We start from the raw sequence: 20,241 nt of genomic DNA, 5'->3' as shown, positions 1-20,241 counted from the left end.
TTTTCTTTTATTGCCAGTTTCTGCCTTTATGCCCCAATAAATGCTGGCATGCAAACACAATGATACATAAAATGGGGACCATGTCAAAACAGTTTCCACTGATTTTACCTCAAGCCAGAATATAGATGGCTAATAGATGAATTGTTGAAGAAATGATTTTATAACAATTCATTATATGAAACATTAAAGATGGTTTGATAAGAGCAACACATGCTTCATGCTCCTGGATTTCAGTAGCAAGAGTTTTTGGCATGATCCCTTGTACAAAATAAAACATTTGGTTCATGTTGCCAGGGTTTTTCCCTCCATCAAGCTACTGGACACCTTTGATGTTGTTACCAATAGCAGTAATAGAAGACTTACTGGATTAGCATGTTTATCTCCCCTGGAGGATATATATTGTCATAACACACCTCTGATGAAATCGATATACCACTGGCTGAAACAGTCTTGTTTGGCGTTGGGAAGCTTTGATCTGTATTGGTTTATGCAGTGTTGAGCAGTAGAATGACCTTATGATCACTGCAAGAAGATTCATGTAATTCCCAGTATATGTTTATGTCCACCATGAGCACTTAAGTCTGTTTTGAATATTAACCAATGTGGGTCACCCATGAGTGTGGGGTAGGAATTCTGACATGAAATATACCTGTATTGGACTTTGCCTGTGAAGACTGTGACAATGGAACTTGTTCTTTTAAACTTTGAAGAAACAGAAAGATACACTGTGTACTGGAGATTACTTTTATTTACATTTTACAAATGAGGTGTTGGAAAGATTCTAGAAAATAGTTTTCATTCTTTTATTTCCTTAGTCAGGTCAGCAGTGATAAGATGTTTTTAATAAATGATTTTTTCCCCCCTCCATTTTCTCTGTATTTTGGGTGGGTTTGTAAACCAATTAAAAAAGACCCTTATGGGTAGTGAACGATGTGGCCTCAGTTGAGTTTGCAGTCTGTGTTAACCCATGTAGTGGAAGGACATCAGTGAAAGAACTATATTTATGAAACTTGGTATTGGAATAGTTCTTGATGATGTCCTCAGACACTTAATCATCAAAGTCATGGAGCTTGACCCCCCTATCCATTTTATTAAAGTCTTATGATGCTCGGGACCAATTCTACCCAGACTTCCTACAGAGCAGAGAAACCAAGATATTCTAGTCATATGGTCATTCTAGTCGTCTTGCAACTCTCTTCAAGAATATAAAGTTTGAATTTCTTATCTAATTGGATAGTGACGACATCTAGTGAACATTATGTTTTGTTATGAATTAAGATTGGACTAAAAATCTGCTTGAAGCACATGCATAAGCTAAGTTTATGTTGAGTCAATCTTAGGGATTGTGCAGCTCCATGTTGTGGTCTGCTGCAACAGTGCATCAGGAAGAAGGGTATTGCTTTCACCAGTTCACTGAGCTGAATAATGAATGAGTTCTGGGGAGTTTTGCATTGTGAGCTTGCTGTAATTGTGAGGCAAAACAAGAGTGGCACATGCTGTCTTATTCCCAGCAGTGCCATGCTCCTGGTCTAAAGCATGGTAGAAGCAGTGCTTGATTACAGCCTGGGAGAAGGAACACAGGAATGTGTACAGTTATACCTTGTAAGTCCGGACCCTGTTATTCTGGACGTCCCAACTTGAGGAGGAAGGATTGGGCAAAACACTGTTAAATGTTACGGAATACTGGTGGTGGTTAATCTTGAATCCAGACAAATGCACAACCCCATCTAAATTAACATGGTTCATTGTATAAGGACAGTTTAGTCATATAGCATGAAGACATGGCATGCCTTTCAAATCCATTCATATTCACACATTAGAATGAGGCATGTCACTACCTTTGGAGTATAATAGATAGCAAATGGAGATTACAGTACATGGACGTTTAGAGTATTGTGTTCTTTTCTTGTCTTGTGTTGTTTCTGTAAAATCCTACTCTCAGAGCAATCTTAGTTTATTTGAGCTGGGTTTCACCTAAGTGGTGGATGTCTTAAGGCCAGCATCACTTCAGGCTTTCCTCCCACATTAAGCTGACACATTGTGATATACCATATTCGATGTAATAAGCGCCCCACTCTAATAAGCGCCCACGGCGATATTTGTTAATATATTGGCTAGTGAACAATCCCAATTAGCACCCCTTCCGATTGATCAATGTACACAAGACTTATTTATTCGCGTATTATACGCACTCGTGTGTTATATGCACCGTTAATTATGGGGAATTAAATTCTGGAAAAATAGATCTGTCGTACATAAGCATTTCAGACTGTCAGCATAAACCACTAAAGTTATCTTTCAACTCTGTTTTTAACCAAAATAATATTCTAATAAGATTTCTATTTCTAATTTTGAGAGCGCCCATGGCGCTTATTAAGTCGAATACGGTAACTGGAATTATAGCCTGTTCAAAGTGATGATCAAACCCAACTCACTCACTCTCCCATTCAATGTTGTGTTCAAATTCTTTGTTTTGTTGTGTATGGTTTAACATTTATTGAATATAAATTCAGAAAGACTTAAAATAAACATCATGCTAATTTATGGTACAACAATGTAAGTGATAGGAGATTAAAACTGTAATTATGTCCCAGGTAATAAATTGCATTATCATATGGCTACAGACAATAAAAGAGGCTCAGTTTGGCAATGTTAAGAGACATTCTATTTAGTTAGAATCCTGGTAAGGTCTTCTTTAGGACTGAACAGCATGCAGTACAAAGGCAGATCGAGATGTGCCATGGTGTGAGTCAACATGCTGACCTATCGTATCTTTCTTCACGGCATGACTTGGTTTTGCGTGCACACGGACCCCGATTTCAATATCTTGGGTCTGCCATTGGCAGTTAAACACTTTTAGTTTTATAGGGTATTGATGGATGCTGAAGCCGCAGCAAACGAAGCAGCAGCACCACTTGTCCACAGACCATCTATCCAAGTTCCAGTATTGATTACATTAGGCTTGTCCATGTAAGCTATAAATTACACTTCATCACTCTTTGCAACAGCTCCAGTTGAGTGACGTATTAATTAATCAATTACAATACCAGGATACCCTGCCAGTTTATGTTCAAGCTTGCTACCAACTGTCGATCTGGACCAGGCATCTATACAGCGATATCTTTGCGCTAAGTCAGTCATATGTCTGTGTTCCATACAGAAATTACCATGGTTGTAGCGATGTGAAGATGTGAAATGGACCCCTGGTTTATGGAGTTGGTCACAACCTCGAGCATTAATAACCCAGGAAGAACAGTATTGACACTTTATGGCCAGATAGCTTTTCTGCTGTATGATTTATTTTGAAAGTAACTGTTGAGACACTTTTTACGTGTATTTATTGATAGGTCGTAACAGTCAGTCTGCCAGGCAGTCAGTGCTGTTTGCCCTGGTTTACTTACCCTGGAACTGTGTTTGTGTTCATTAGATAGGCAGAGTTGGCAATCTGACAACCAGCAGTTGCTGGGGAAGTAGTATATTCATCTCTAGCAGCAGGGAAGTAGTATGTCAGACAAAAACACCCAGTCATAACTGGTGCGGACATTTTTAAGCGAACCTGCAATTTTGCAAGTTTGTTCAGTCTGGCCTACATTAACAATTTAGTGTTAGTGGTAAATGTATGTGAAGTCAGTTTGGATATAAGGGTTATTTATTGGGCATATTTTTCAAGTTTGTCAGGTGTGCAACATAGGAATTTACCTACCCCCAACCATGCAATAATACTGTTGGTGCGTGTGTTGGTACTTAACTGTTATCACCTTTCTGTTCGCTTCATGTTCACAGGTGGTAAAGTGAATGGTTGTATACATCTAGCAAATTCAGTCCTATTCCTGCTGCGTTATGTTTTAGTAGATTACAGGATACTTCTTACTTGTCCCTGTGAACAACTTCAAAGTATGAATGTATGGAAAAGTAGGTCAATGTTTATGAACGTTTCAAGAGAAAGGAAGAGATGAGTGGTTTCAGAGCCTGATTATCTTGGAGGGCAGGTATTGCAAGACATTTCTACTTTGGTGTAAGCAAACCACAAGCTGGGGTACTGTGCAACAAACCACCTATTATGGTCAGGAGGAATCTGGGATTTGAACACATCATCATGGAATGTTTGCACAGCCAAGGGACCTGGGCTAACACCAGGACCCAGATCTTGAGAAGCTGCAGGCCCTGACTAAACTCTCCAGGTCCTCATTAAAAAAAATGCAGCTTATTTTGATCAATACATTGACAGGCCATAAGGACCCATTCAAATTTGAAACTACGGACCCAACACAAAACTACCTGCCATGGGCCTATGGGCAGGTTGTTATTTTGAACACTGGTCAAGGGACACAACTCTTACCAATGCAGTTATGGCCCTTTAGACTAATGGGTGACCCAAGCCTCTATTAGTGATACTTTAGTTCAGTTTCTAACAAATCTTCTGGACATATCATTTGAGTTGTCATGATGTCATCATGTGCATAAAACAAAACAACCGAGCCAACATCACAAAACTTGTGATTGTCACTTGGTGGGTATTCACCATGAATAAGAAGCATTGTTCTTGAATAATTCAGATTGCAGCAACTTTCATCCCATGCTGATTATGCTTGGGTTTTCAAATTGTGACATTGGCTGAAGTCAGTATCACTTAGCCTGATGGGGATAGACATGACATTGAAGCAGATCGTTTGTGTTACAACGAAGACTTCATGACTTATTGTCAAAAATAATGTTGAGGGAAGTATTAGGGTGAAATGGGGTTTAATGTCGCGTTCAAGATTATTGCACCTTAATACATGCATGTGTGTGTGAGTGGGTTTGTGTGGCAGCAAGTACAAGCCTGGAGGAATGCCAGTTTTATAGTGCTAGCCCACGGGTTAACACTGATACTTAATCAGACACAGTATCCTGACTCTGAGCTGACCAGTTCTTGTTTTATCCCCTAATGCCAAGCACCAGGCAGGGTAACAACAAGTACCACCAACATCTTGGAGCAGATGCACTATCCACTAGACCACGGAGGCGGTTGAGGGAAGTGTGTACACTGACCACACTGACCATGCTGACCATGCTGAGCAGGATTAGTTTGTTCGTTTGTTGTTTAACGCAGCACTCAGCAATGTTCCAGCTATATGACGGCGGTCTGTAAATAACTGAGTATGGACCAGACAATACCCTGATTGGTATCATGAGCATTGTTCCACGCAATTGGGATATGATGACATGCATCAACCAAGTCAGCGACCCTGACCACCCGATCCCATTAGTCACCTCTTTCGACAAGCATAATCGCCTCTTACAACTTGCATGGGTTGCTGAAGACCTACTCTGATCCAGATCTTCATGGTTGAGCAGGATTGAAATCATGCCAATTAGGCTACATGTTTAGTTTGTTTGATATCGTTTGAAGCATGTAAATCTGAGTTCACTAGTCTCATGTAACTTCTTATCTGTGAGACTTAAACTGGAAGGCTGCAGTGTTTGGAACTTATCAAAAGCAGGTTGTATGAGAAATCTGGATTTTCATATGAAATGTAAACTGTTACTGAGGTTTTTCAGGCATGTCAGGACTGAGCGTAATTTCTGATTGTTATTGTTTATGACAAATGAACATATCGGGTTCCAAAATATGTTTTCTTCCTTTTATTGTTGATATGCACTGACATGTCCTTGAACCTTCTGGAGAATCAGAGAATTGTCTGTCTGACAGTTAATGCATTTATTGTGATGTTGGTAGTAAAAATTGGCATATAAAATGCGTACTTATGTTACTATTCTAACACGAAATGCTGTGGTAGGCATCTATTCATGAATGTCGAAAGTGTGGTTTGAGTCTCAGATTACATCATTTCACTGCATAACGTTTATGTATGTTTATCAAGTATGATCAGTCTAGCATTGGTGCTGCTGTCCCTCTGCGATACCATCAGCACTGAAACTCACATACCGTATTCAACATAATAAGTGCCCGAGGCGCTCTCAAAATTAGAAATAGGGGGCTTTTCTTATTAGAATATAATTTTGGTGAGAAAAAAAGAGTTGAAAGCTCGAAAATTTCCTAGTTTATGCTGACAGCCTGAAATGATATAAAAAAATGGTATGTGCGTGTCATACACGACAGATATATTTTCCAGAATTTAATTTCCTGAAATTCAGGGTGCATATAACACACGGGTGCATATTATACACGAATAAATAAGTCTTGTGTACATTGATCAATCGGACGGGGTGCTAAATGGGATTGTTCACCGTTGCGCTTATTAGAGCGGGGTGCTTATTGCATCGAATACGGTAGTTTCAGATGGAATATGGGATGACGACATAATGTTTTCACTGTCAATGTCTGTATTCAGTGGAAAAGGTCACAGCTTCTGCTGGAGGTTTGTGGAATGATGCTGTGTAGTGTGATATGATAATGGAAAAGGGCTGGCTACTACTATTGGAGCTGTAGTGTCCGATAAATGTCACTTGTAACATTAAAAAAGCAGGTCTGTAAGGCATTTTGCAATGAGGACAATAATGTTTTTTGATGATGGGATGCTATGAGATTATTGACTTAAAAGCCTCAGTAGGACTGGGATACCTGGATAGTTAATTGGCCGTATTATTTAAGGCACTATAATCAGCTGTGCTGAGCTGGGTCCTTTATGGCTGCCAGGGTTGGCTGGTACTGGGTTCAAATCCCTGTGGGTTCTTTGATAAGTCGGGACCATATTCCATGCTTGTAAAAAGAGCTGTGGTCAATGCTTATTAGCTATGTCACTTGGGACATTCCTTCCACAACATGCTGACATTCTGTACGACTTTGGAAAGCATTCCTAATCCCAAACCCAAGCCAGGTCACTCTCTTCAAACAGTATTAGGTGCATTGGAGCTTACACTGTGGTGCAAATGTAAGCAAGGATTATATCCTACCTTAATATTATCCTGGGGAAGTTTTACTCTAGAGTATAACATAGGATAGGATTAAACACACTGGTATGGGTTCAAATTCAATAGGGAGAATCATCCTGACACTAGAGAATTTCATCCCCGGGATAAAAAATAGGGTAGGATAATATTCACTCCAGCTGATCCTCTTATGATTTTGTTTTTGAATATGACTGTATTCTTGACTCAACTTGTTCTATATGGTTGAAACAATGCCATTGCAACGTTACATTTAACTCACTCACTCACTCTTTGTGAGTCCTCTTATTTAGACGTCACAGACGAGAATCAATTGAGTCACTCACTCACTCACCAAGTATTCATGAGCTGGTTTATGTTGCAAGTTCGGCTGAGCTAGATACGATGGTACAATAATGGTTGATGCAAGTTTACTTATATATGGTAATAATGTGTGGTTGATGCAAGTTCAATAAGACACATTCATACATTGTGGTTGGAGCAAGTATTTTTGTGGATGATCATTTAATCTGTGAAATCATCATTTAAACAATGCTGTTATCTCTTCTAAAATGTTACCATACCGCTAGCTAGATTGGTTTCAATTGGATTAAAGGCAGATATTCAGCCAGTTGTTTGCAAGAAGAATTTCATCTTAGTATTCCTTGAAAACATCCCACGATGTTTGCCTTACAAATACAACCAGTCAGTTACCTCAGGCAGTGCAGATGTCAGGGCAGTGAAGGTCACAAGTGCTTAATGTTGTTCTAAGAGCCTACTTCAGTAATTTGTTTGTTTGTTTCCTGCTTAATGCTGCACTCAGCAATATTCCAGCTTTAGGATGGTGGTCTCGACCAGACAGATCAGTTCAAATGATAAAATGAGCAGGATCCACGTTGTCAGGGTACGATGACATGCCATCATCCAAATCACGGAGCCGGACCACCTGATCCATTAAGTGGCCTTGTACGATGAGCATAGGTAAATACTGTGGACCTGTTCTAACCTGGAGCAGCGTTCCCGTTTACCGGTAATTACCAGTTTTTTACCGGTAAAATTAGGCTTGGACCGGTAATTCATGTGACTGCCAGTCCCTGTGGACCGACAAATAAAGTACCTTATAAATCTTTGTTGAACAAAATATCAGTGATATTCAAGTCAGCTTGTCTGTTACCATCAGGGTTTCCCCGTGTCTTTTTCTAGGTTAAATATCAATTTGTAGTGACTTGTCTCAAAATAAATTTAAAAAAAATAGAAGAAAATTGTGACTGAAGTTTGTGTGGATGGCGTATAGATCTAACTAAGTTACTTCAGAGATGACATCTTTGCATTGAACATGATGTGGCAAGAACTAAAGCCAAATAACTTTCATACGTTTTTTTATTTGTTGAAAGTTGGGACTGGCAAAAATTAGCGGTGACTGGTAATTTTTAGAGATGACAGTCCACAAAGACTGGCAGTTTCAAAAGCCAGCGGGAACACTGTGGAGTCTCCATGTCAGTCTACATCGAATCTCCTAGTCCTGCACCATGACTCTGGAATATATTTATTTTATGAAAAACAAAAACAATCTAGAAACGCATACAAAAGCAAGTCTAGCCAGCTCTAGCTAGCTTTATTCCACAGAAATCAGCATAGGGAATTTTTATTTTTTATTTTTAGAGTCAAGAAGGATATTGTGTAATATAAGATTTCATAGACTAAATGTTAGTCTACGAATCTCCATGTGAGTCAACTCCAGTGGGGGTCTGATGGTTATATTGTGTGATCTGTATGCCTGGGCCTGGGTTGCAGGAAGTATGTGGAAACCAAGTAATCTAATACCCCCTGCCTGAAGCTCTTCCAAAGCATCGCTTTGTCATGTTTACAGCCAGTGCCTGTCACAGTCCATTAGACAGCAGGTCCATTTGGACCAGATTGTAGATTTTACAAGGGAATACAATTTGTTTGTGATGTAAATTTAGTTCTTCTTAGATGGGCTGGGCACCTAATTAGTCTTCTATAGCTATATTCTACAACCTTGTGTCAAGCTCAGCAGTGGATGAGGAACTCTGGAATGTCTGCTGACCACAGGTTACTGACCTGAGCGATCTTAACGCTAAGATGATTGGAAGCCTATGTTAATGTAAGGGATTTATGATCACCCTAGCACTAAGACCCATTCGTGGGATGAACAAGGTGATCTTAGCGCTATGATGATCACAAGCCTATGTTAATGTAAGGGAGTTAAAGCAGTGCCTTACCATCGGTTCCCCAAAGGGTCCAGGCTGCTGGGCTGAGCAGTATAGCAGTACCTTACCATCGGTTCCCCAAAGGGTCCAGGCTGCTGGGCTGAGCAGTATAGCAGTACCTTACCATCAGTTCCCCAAAGGGTCCAGGCTGCTGGGCTGAGCAGTATAGCAGTACCTTACCATCGGTTCCCCAAAGGGTCCAGGCTGCTGGGCTGAGCAGTATAGCAGTACCTTACCATCGGTTCCCCAAAGGGTCCAGGCTGCTGGGCTGAGCAGTATAGCAGTACCTTACCATCGGTTCCCCAAAGGGTCCAGGCTGCTGGGCTGAGCAGTATAGCAGTACCTTACCATCAGTTCCCCAAAGGGTCCAGGCTGCTGGGCTGAGCAGTATAGCAGTGCCTTACCATCGGTTCCCCAAAGGGTCCAGGCTGCTGGGCTGAGCAGTATAGCAGTGCCTTACCATCGGTTCCCCAAAGGGTCCAGGCTGCTGGGCTGAGCAGTATAGCAGTGCCTTACCATCGGTTCCCCAAAGGGTCCAGGCTGCTGGGCTGAGCAGTATAGCAGTACCTTACCATCGGTTCCCCAAAGGGTCCAGGCTGCTGGGCTGAGCAGTATAGCAGTACCTTACCATCGGTTCCCCAAAGGGTCCAGGCTGCTGGGCTGAGCAGTATAGCAGTACCTTACCATCAGTTCCCCAAAGGGTCCAGGCTGCTGGGCTGAGCAGTATAGCAGTACCTTACCATCAGTTCCCCAAAGGGTCCAGGCTGCTGGGCTGAGCAGTATAGCAGTACCTTACCATCAGTTCCCCAAAGGGTCCAGGCTGCTGGGCTGAGCAGTATAGCAGTACCTTACCATCGGTTCCCCAAAGGGTCCAGGCTGCTGGGCTGAGCAGTATAGCAGTACCTTACCATCGGTTCCCCAAAGGGTCCAGGCTGCTGGGCTGAGCAGTATAGCAGTACCTTACCATCGGTTCCCCAAAGGGTCCAGGCTGCTGGGCTGAGCAGTATAGCAGTACCTTACCATCGGTTCCCCAAAGGGTCCAGGCTGCTGGGCTGAGCAGTATAGCAGTACCTTACCATCGGTTCCCCAAAGGGTCCAGGCTGCTGGGCTGAGCAGTATAGCAGTACCTTACCATCGGTTCCCCAAAGGGTCCAGGCTGCTGGGCTGAGCAGTATAGCAGTACCTTACCATCGGTTCCCCAAAGGGTCCAGGCTGCTGGGCTGAGCAGTATAGCAGTACCTTACCATCGGTTCCCCAAAGGGTCCAGGCTGCTGGGCTGAGCAGTATAGCAGTACCTTACCATCGGTTCCCCAAAGGGTCCAGGCTGCTGGGCTGAGCAGTATAGCAGTACCTTACCATCAGTTCCCCAAAGGGTCCAGGCTGCTGGGCTGAGCAGTATAGCAGTACCTTACCATCAGTTCCCCAAAGGGTCCAGGCTGCTGGGCTGAGCAGTATAGCAGTACCTTACCATCGGTTCCCCAAAGGGTCCAGGCTGCTGGGCTGAGCAGTATAGCAGTACCTTACCATCGGTTCCCCAAAGGGTCCAGGCTGCTGGGCTGAGCAGTATAGCAGTACCTTACCATCAGTTCCCCAAAGGGTCCAGGCTGCTGGGCTGAGCAGTATAGCAGTACCTTACCATCAGTTCCCCAAAGGGTCCAGGCTGCTGGGCTGAGCAGTATAGCAGTACCTTACCATCGGTTCCCCAAAGGGTCCAGGCTGCTGGGCTGAGCAGTATAGCAGTACCTTACCATCGGTTCCCCAAAGGGTCCAGGCTGCTGGGCTGAGCAGTATAGCAGTACCTTACCATCAGTTCCCCAAAGGGTCCAGGCTGCTGGGCTGAGCAGTATAGCAGTACCTTACCATCAGTTCCCCAAAGGGTCCAGGCTGCTGGGCTGAGCAGTATAGCAGTGCCTTACCATCAGTTCCCCAAAGGGTCCAGGCTGCTGGGCTGAGCAGTATAGCAGTACCTTACCATCGGTTCCCCAAAGGGTCCAGGCTGCTGGGCTGAGCAGTATAGCAGTACCTTACCATCGGTTCCCCAAAGGGTCCAGGCTGCTGGGCTGAGCAGTATAGCAGTACCTTACCATCGGTTCCCCAAAGGGTCCAGGCTGCTGGGCTGAGCAGTATAGCAGTACCTTACCATCGGTTCCCCAAAGGGTCCAGGCTGCTGGGCTGAGCAGTATAGCAGTACCTTACCATCAGTTCCCCAAAGGGTCCAGGCTGCTGGGCTGAGCAGTATAGCAGTACCTTACCATCAGTTCCCCAAAGGGTCCAGGCTGCTGGGCTGAGCCCCATTCCCCATTATTTGCCCTGATGTCTGAATGGGGAGGAGGATATCAGTACTTGATGGAGCGTTGTTATATCATGGAGTTGTGGGAATGGGGTCAAGGAGGGGAAACATCGCTTGGCGTTTCTTCATCATTCAGAACAAGGCTTTGTACATTATGCAGATGTGAGAGTAATCTGTGTATCCTGTGTATGGAAGTGATGTAATACAAGTAGGTCACAGGAACCCTCAACAGCTGATTCCATACATGTAGCCAGGGTCAGAACATATTCTGTGGTTTCACTGATCTGTAAAAATGATCTGCCAGAGTTGCCATCTTTCTAATGTTTGTTTGTTTGTTTGTTTGTTTAAAGCCGCACTCAGCAATATTCCAGCTATATGATGGCGATCTGAAAATAATTGAGTCTGGACCAGACAGCGCAGTGATTGACATCATAAGCATCGATCCACGCATTTGGAATATGATGACATTCATCACCCAAGTCAAAGAACCTGACCACCCAATTGTCCCTGACGACAAGCAAAGTCGCCTTTTACAGGTGGCTGAAGACCTATTCTAACCCAGATCCTCACAGGTATCTGATGGTAGAAGTGGTAGTCCACTAGGAAATATCACTAGGTCTTCCTGAATTTTACTTGTCTTGGACAAGAAGACTGAAGTTAATTTCGAACCCTGGTAACCATTTTATGTGGGTACATGAGTGCATCAGTACTAAAATGTATTTGCAGAATGTGTTCTTCCTGATTATGTGGACTGAAATGATGCAGAAGTTCATGATGTGGTGTATATCATGATACATGGCCAATGATTTCATATGTACCATGATACGGTATGATACAGTGGCCTCCAGAAACATTCAGCAAAAACTTTCTGTTCATATTGACAATGAAACAAAATTATCCGGAAATTCCTGAGCAAGTTTAGCAGTTTGAGTCTAGGTATATTTAGTTCATGTTAAAACATGAAGAGAATCTCTGGATTCCTTATGTTACATATCAAAAGACAATTTAACCAAACCAATTTTTGAAATATTATCAGTTCAGCTTGACATGACAAGAATGGCTAATAAAACATTAACAGAGAGCTTTACAGCATTTCAAAATGAATTTACCCATTAATATATATGCATTAATATTGCGATACTCACAGTAAAGTATTGTGATGTATTGTTACCTAATCAACTGAAATATGAAGTTTTAAATTGAAATATGGATATTCCTAACTGATAGTAATTACAAAATGTATTTTTCTTGAAAGTTGTTGTATGATGTATGACTGTTGTGTTTGGATGGACTTGCAATGTTCATTATAGGTTGTCAGTAATAAGCTACAGTCAAGATTTTCATAAACATTATGACATGTTTCTCTGATTATCTGAATATTCTACTTCAGCGAGGCCTCATATTTTTTATGACATAGTTGGTTTACAAATGTGGGCCCAAAATTAAAAGTATATATATTCATCTTCATATTAACTTACTATTAATGAATGTAAAAATAAAAGTTGAAAGTTGTTATGACATTAGTGAGTGAGTGAGTTGGGTTTAAAGCTGCTTTTAACATTATTCCAGTTATATTACCGCATGCCAGCTAATGTGGGAGGAAAGCCAGAAGTGATGCAGGTCACAGACGTTTACCACTTCGGTGAAACCCACGAGCACGGGTATGGTGCTGACAAACCTAGAAACATAATCGGGGCAAACCGGGATTCTAACCCACAATCATAGGTTTCTGGCGTGCCCAAGGGACGCAACTCTGCACAGAGAATCGCGGCGCCCTAGATGACTGGGCCACCCATGCCCCCCTGTTACGACATTAAGTGTATAGCGTTGAAAGTGCTGGAAGTTGGTGGTTTGACGTTCTTTCTCCGGTGCCTTCATCTTTACGTAGTCATCAATAAACATTTGCAGCTAAGGAGTACACAACCAGTCTTTCCATTGCCGACTTTAAAGCAGTTTCAGGAGTCATACATTTATAATGGTAATTAATGGCATCCTTCCCCAAACAGTAGAACATGGATATAACGAACTACAAGGGACCGGAGAAATCAGTTTATATATTGTTCGTTGGATAAAACAAAACACAATGCACGTAATTTGTTTTGCAGACAAGATTAGTCCAATTACGTGTACAGGAAAGATTAACATATAGCAAATTTAACAAGGTTGAATCGTCACTGCTGATTGTGTTGAATTGCTGTGGTTGTGTTGATTCTCCGCTGATTGTCAGTGACACTTGACACTGAATGTGATTTCTCTGTCTGCAATACACATCACTAATTAGTGGTATTTGTGCTTCTTGGGGATCAAATATCAGTTTGCTATATACACGTTAGTTTGCTGCAGAGAGTTAGTTATGTACGTAAAATTTATATGCTAATATAGGCGATGAATCAGGGATTTTGTAACGGTTTGTTGTATCTGTTTGTTCGCTCTGTCTGTGTTCGTTATGTCTGTGTTCCACTGTATTAGTTATGTTGTTTTCATGATCATTTAGAAATCATTTTCAGTTTTACATGTTTTCAATTTTTTGTGTTGGTTTGTGTTTTGTAATCCAACTTAAAAAATGAAAGGCCTACACACTTTGATGTTCTAGATGATATGTTTACAGACAAACCATGACACTAGATGCATGCTTGTAGCCTGGTAAATGGAGTTAAGGTTGCGTGAGACCCAACAAGCAACTACAATATTCACAGCACAAACAGTATTCGTTTCCAGAAATTGGATTAAACTTTTAAATGATTCTTAATTATTGTCAAGCATCGTTACATAATATTGCTCTAATTATTAAATGCCTTTTCATCTTTTTCAGGGAAAACATCTAGACAGTATAACAGTTTTATTCACCGCCTTTAACAGGAGTTTTATACTTGATTTAGCACTTAATAAGTAAGTATGATTTTATTCATGTGTTATTATACAAAAGGTCGATATTTTATAGAAGTGTCAGCTTTGATACTTATGTGTACTCTATTGAAGCCCTATCACCCTCGTGGGGGTGTCAGGAGGCTGCAGTGGAGAGAAACATGGCATGTTCTTTGTGTCATGACATTAGTTCAGATAACTTAGTGCTGGAAAGAATCCAAACATGTCCACAAATTAATTAGTTGTTCTTGCTCTTATGAAGTACATCAACAAAACATGGCTTTTCAAAATAATGTCAGTCTCTTAAAGATGCTTTGTCATTAAAATCATTTGCGAGGATCAAATTCTGCTGATCTTAGGTTACATTTTGCATGCTCGTCATAATGCCCACCTTGATATATTGCCATAACATGACCAAGACTAATGAGTTAAAAGTGTTTATAGCAACTGCTATCAGTAGATATAAGCTTATATCAACTGCTATCAGTAGATATAAGCTGTGTACACTCTGCATGTCACTTGACTCGTGACAAATTGACAAGATAAGACATTGTATGTGTAAACTTGTCACATCCAGTGTCTGGCAAGTCCAATACATACATTGTGACATTTAAGATAAACATGTGTACTCTGTACACACATTACATGAGCTACGGTACCTGCCGTCAGCATCACTCAGTGGTGTTGGGAAGGTTGTGTCTGTATCTATGAGACAAGCCATACCACACAACATGGCATAAAATGTTCAGTGCCAGGTTAAAATAGTTCAGAAAAGAATTAAGACAGGACTGACATGGACAACTTCATTGTCACAATGGAACACTTGGGTACAGATACTTGTGTCTTTGGCAAGAATGTATCAGTTTATGAGCACCTATTTCGCATTTTAACAGTAAAATGAATATTTTCAAATATTTATGAAACTTCAGCACCAGAGAATAACCAGCTTTGATAATCCCACGAAAAAGATTAATTTTTGGTTAAAAGGCAAAATAGAGGTAAAAATGATGTGAATGGATCGCTGACAATCAGGGATGACACCAGGTGTTCTTGAAAAGGGTAAGCAAGTCAGTGATGTCTCCAATGATACAATAGCTTCTGAATGAGAGTGATAAAATAACATATGAGATGAACAGAGCTACAGATAAGCTGTGTATTTGCGCAAAATACCCCCCAAAACTATTCCAAACCGAATTACTTTCAATTAACTTGCATACAGAGACACATGCCTTAAATGAAAAACTCAACTGTTTGAAAACAGCTCGCGTAGATACCCAATGAAGCTTTTTCAACTTGCCTACAACGGAGGTAATTTCTGAAACACAATTACGAGTTAAGTTACTTTCCGAGTCAAGCCTATATTTAGAATCGTTATGTACATCTAAGACATTATTTCATTTTTTTTTTAAATCTCATTTCTTACTCATTTGGGGAAAAACAACAGAGTGATGAGTAGATGAGTGAAAAAATATTGGTTACCCAATGAAAAGTGTAATAACCCAATTAAAATAGAAACCTTTAAGTAAAAACTCAGTTGCTCAAAAAGTTGCTGGAAGAACCACAGTAATGATTCTATGAAGAATTGTCAGGATGGTTGTCGCACAGTGTCCTCGGTAGGTTCATGATACAGCATTGGAAGAGTGAGAGATATACATAGTGCCATGATGATGTTAATGTGATTTCCAGTCATAATTGATTCGGTAGCTCCCAAAGCAATTCATGATATGAATTACTATCCAATCATGTTTGAGTGGTAAATGAGTCTTATAATATCGTAGTTGTGCTAATTAGGATGCTGTGACTCAGTGAGCTGAAGTGGTGATTTGACAGTTAATGGTGGACTTCGGTCACAGATAACTTAAAAAATACACAACCTAATTCTGAACAGATTGTTGTCATGGTATTCTATCATACATAATAAATAAAACAATTATGTATCCCTTAATTTTATTGCTTTTGTAGTATATGTGACATTGACTTTAATACACTTACAGAGAAACATCCTTGACTATACATGTATATGGAAATCTGATTCTGATTATCGAAACAGCGTTGATCAGCTTGTAATTAATTCTATGACTGAAATATGTACAGTTCCGATCTTTCAACACAACACCACCACCCTCAACCGAATCCCCAAGTCAGTGTCAGTTGGTCACACTTGCCTCACACAAATATTATAGATAGCACTTTGTGTAAAAGTCCACAGCCCGAGTCGAGTAACATTTCTCCCATGCAGTCGAGAAATCTTTGCTAATAAAAGCCCATACATTAACAATAGGATCTACTGAAATTGATGTCAAGAGACTGACAAGTTTTTATCCCAGGCTGACATTGTTTGTTGTTGTTAAGGGGTAGTGAGTCAAGAGTATCAAAGTTGTTAGCTACACTATAGCACTAATAGAAGGAGATACTGACTGAAAATAAACACAGAAAATTGAACCACACTTCTAAATCATCATTACACTGAAACCGATCACCAAATGCCACAAACAACAAGCTGATAGACACAGTCTGATACTGTTCTGTACTGTTCTAATGAATGTATGGATCTTTAAACATTTGGATTTTTAACGTCAGAGCAATGACAAGGACCCCTTGTCTCCTTCCCCACTCCCGTGTCATAATTACAATCACTGGAAGTCATACCAGACTTAATGCCATGCACCAGAGTAATTCAAAATATTTATTCAAGACATGGGTCAAGTGGCTTGTATTGTCTCTGGCAGTCTGGGCACAGTAATGTATTCAGGTGGTAACACTGCTTGTGTGGGTGGTCATGTCTTGTTGAAGTACTCTACAGGTTCATGCATGTCATACAGTGGGAGTCAACACAAACGGGGTCTCCCTGTATGTGCAGGTGGCTAGATGTGCAAGCTATTTAAAAGCTTACTCCAAACAAGTTTGGTAATCATTAACTGTAATTTAGCATTACGTAAAATTCTGAAAAGCCTTCTTTTCCCTGATATTATTACTCCGTCCCAGGGATGCAGTACAAGGATATAGTTGTGTTCCGCAAGTCAGACAGTTGGTCACACATGCTTACCACAAACAGGAAGGTAGTGAGAGGACATTGTGAGTTGGAAGGGAAAAGAATGATCAAATTTGTGATACCGTATTCGACGTAATAACGCCCCGATCTAATAGGCGCCCACGGCGATATTTGCTAATATATTGACAAGTAAACAATCATAATAAGCACCCCTTCCGATTGATAAATGTACACAAGACTGATTTATTTGCTTATAATACGCACTTGTGTGTTACATGCACCCTTCATAATGGGCAATTAAATTCTGGAATAATATATAAGCATTTCAAGCTGTCAGCATAAACCACGAAATTTATCTTTCAACTGTTGTTTTCACCAAAATAATATTCTAATAAGAGCCCCCTATTTCCAATTTTGAGAGCGCCCTGGGCGCTTATTGCGTCGAATACGGTATATTATGTAGGTGAGCTTTTTCCAGGAACAATATCAAATTCTTTAGAATAGCAAATTTACTGGATTTTTATAGAATAAGTGTACTATTGAAATTTTGTAAGGGATTTCCTTACTTTGTGGAGGCATGTTCACTTGTGACGCAAGAGCATCCTCCCATGCTCTCACTCAACTGAATCTCCCTTATCCACGACATTAACTACATCCTATTACTCAACCCATGAAGATCCGGGGCAGAATAGGTCTTCAGCAACCCATGCTTGCCGTAAGAGACGACTATGCTTGTCGTAAGAGGCGACTAACAGGATCTGGTGGTCAGGACCACTGACCTGGTTGATGCATGTCATCGATCTCAATTTCATGGATCAATGCTTATGATGTCAATCACTGGATTGTCTGGTTCAGACTCGATTATTTACAGACCATCGTCATATAGTTGAATATTGCTGAATGCGGCGTTAAACAACAAACAAACAAACAAACAAACAAACATTTTATTATCCAGTTCTCTTTGTAAGACCCTACGAATGCAGATGGACTACCTTGTGAACATGGTGAAGCCAGGAGGATTTTGTCATCATGTCCTGTCACCTGGTGTGTTGTTTAGCTACTGGTTTTCTTAACCATGACTGGTTATGTACAGGCTGCAGTGATATACCTGCAATATATCACCAATTGTGGTGTAAAATAACGCTCACTCACTCAGTTTAATCATTCTTGTCTTCTTATCAATGTTTTTTGAGTGAAAAAATGGTTTCTCATTATGGGTTCAGAAAGCCAGGTATTTGAAGATAAAAGAAATAAGATTGATTTGGACCAAATATGAAGCTTCAGACATGAAATATAGAAAACTTTGTCTGTTTTCGTGACATTCAATTTGTAGCAAAAGATTACACAATGTAAAGTAATGTCACTTTCTTTTCAGTGCATACATATAGTATTACGTTGATGTTGGAAGTTAAGAATGCCTAACTTCACAGATGTATTTTCTCTCTGCATTCTTTTAATGAAATGGGCTTGCCTCTGAGATCAAATGTAGATTAATGCCGTACAGGAGTGGTCAGTGATCATGATTCGAAGGCTAGAACACTGAAATGCTTTTAATCAGTATAAAATTCAGAAACATGAACAAGATTACTTTTGTTTTTGATTATAACTGTAATAACAGGATAACAAAGAAAATAAAAAAATAAGAGTTAAAAATACTGAAACCTTGCACCCTTTGGGGGTGTTAAAATAGAACCCATCTGTTTTCAAGTCGACCATGGGAGAAGCCTCAGTTAAGATTCCCTGTATACACCCTGATAGTGTTTCTTGCCCATCACTAGTCCGAGTTATTCAGTACAGTGGGCTTTTGTTCTGAAATACCACTTTTTGTAATTGCATATATGTACAATTTAGATAACAGACAACAACAATGAATGAATAAGTAAGTGTGAAGTATGTCTCCCCAGTGGACTTCGGAACTACGTTGTCATATCCCTCAGGCCCAAATAAATTAATTATTAGATTTCCATCCCCGCCTCAGTATCACACACCCCACGTTATTTTTGTCCCAAGGTGACAATGATAATCACCAAGTGTGTTCCTTTTCTCCTTACTTCATGACATGCACTATATATACGTTGTCCTACCAAACACTCATGCTCCATGTGAATCTCATCCATCAACAGTTTAAATAAGTAATAATAACAAAATATATAAAATAAAATGGAAAATATGGATGAAAATCTAATAATTAATTTATTGTAGTCATAGCAAGGCTTTCACCTGGCCTATGAAAACTGGGAGTTATCGATCGTGATGAATATTTTTAAAATGTCATGAGCGCAATCAGAGAGTCATTCTTGAGGTTTGCTTAGTCAACACGATATTGATGACCAAAAATAACATGATGCACATTCTTTAGATTGTAACACATTATACACTGCCAATATAAACAATGTCTGTTACACTTCCTTGGATTTTTGGGATCCCATTTCTGTAGATCAATACGACCATCGAATATAAAATATTCAAATACATATCCATAACAATAGGGACTCTGTGGGTGAAAATTATGTCAAAGATGTCAGATTTCTGTATCAAGTAAAACCCAGGCTAAGTTGGTTGGCTGCAGTATATACAAGTTTCCTTTATACAAGTAGATACATACAAGAAACACTATGTGTCAGGTGTCAGGTTTGGTGCTCCAGGGCACCTAGCCCAACCCTCATAATGAGATTGAGACCTATTCTTTCTATTTGTCTTTGTCGGGGGCAAGGGTGGCCCAGTCGTCTATGGCACCTCAAATCGCTGAGCAGAGTTGCGTCCCTTTGGCACACAAGAAACCTATGATTGTTGGTTTGAATCCCAGTTCGCCCCGATTATGTTTCTAGATTTGTCAGCACCATACCCGTGCTCGTGGGTTTCACCGAAGTGGTAAACGTCTAAGACCTGCATCACATTGAGCTTTCCTCCCACATTAAGCTGACACGCCGTGATATAACTGGAATAATGTTAAAAGCGGCGTTAAACCCAACTCACTCACTCACTATTTGTCT

At 40.6% G+C, this 20,241-nt stretch overlaps 1 protein-coding gene across 2 annotated transcripts in view; it reads left to right on the top strand.

Moving 5' to 3' along the window:
* The window catches only part of LOC124151713 (disintegrin and metalloproteinase domain-containing protein 9-like), a 122,165-nt gene that overhangs the window by 65,080 nt on the left and 36,844 nt on the right, over positions 1-20,241 (top strand). For both annotated transcript variants that reach the window (XM_046524306.2, XM_046524305.2), the window contains exon 3: positions 14,204-14,280. In XM_046524306.2, the coding sequence (XP_046380262.2) occupies positions 14,204-14,280 (77 nt within the window). The remainder of the gene's footprint in view (positions 1-14,203; positions 14,281-20,241) is intronic.

This window comes from Haliotis rufescens, unplaced genomic scaffold, assembly GCF_023055435.1.
Source record: "Haliotis rufescens isolate VD_foot unplaced genomic scaffold, xgHalRufe1.0.p SCAF_64, whole genome shotgun sequence".
Taxonomy (NCBI): Eukaryota; Metazoa; Mollusca; class Gastropoda; order Lepetellida; family Haliotidae; genus Haliotis; species Haliotis rufescens.
The sequence above is the reverse complement of the archived record's forward strand: the minus strand, read 5'-3'. Positions and strand labels throughout refer to the sequence as shown.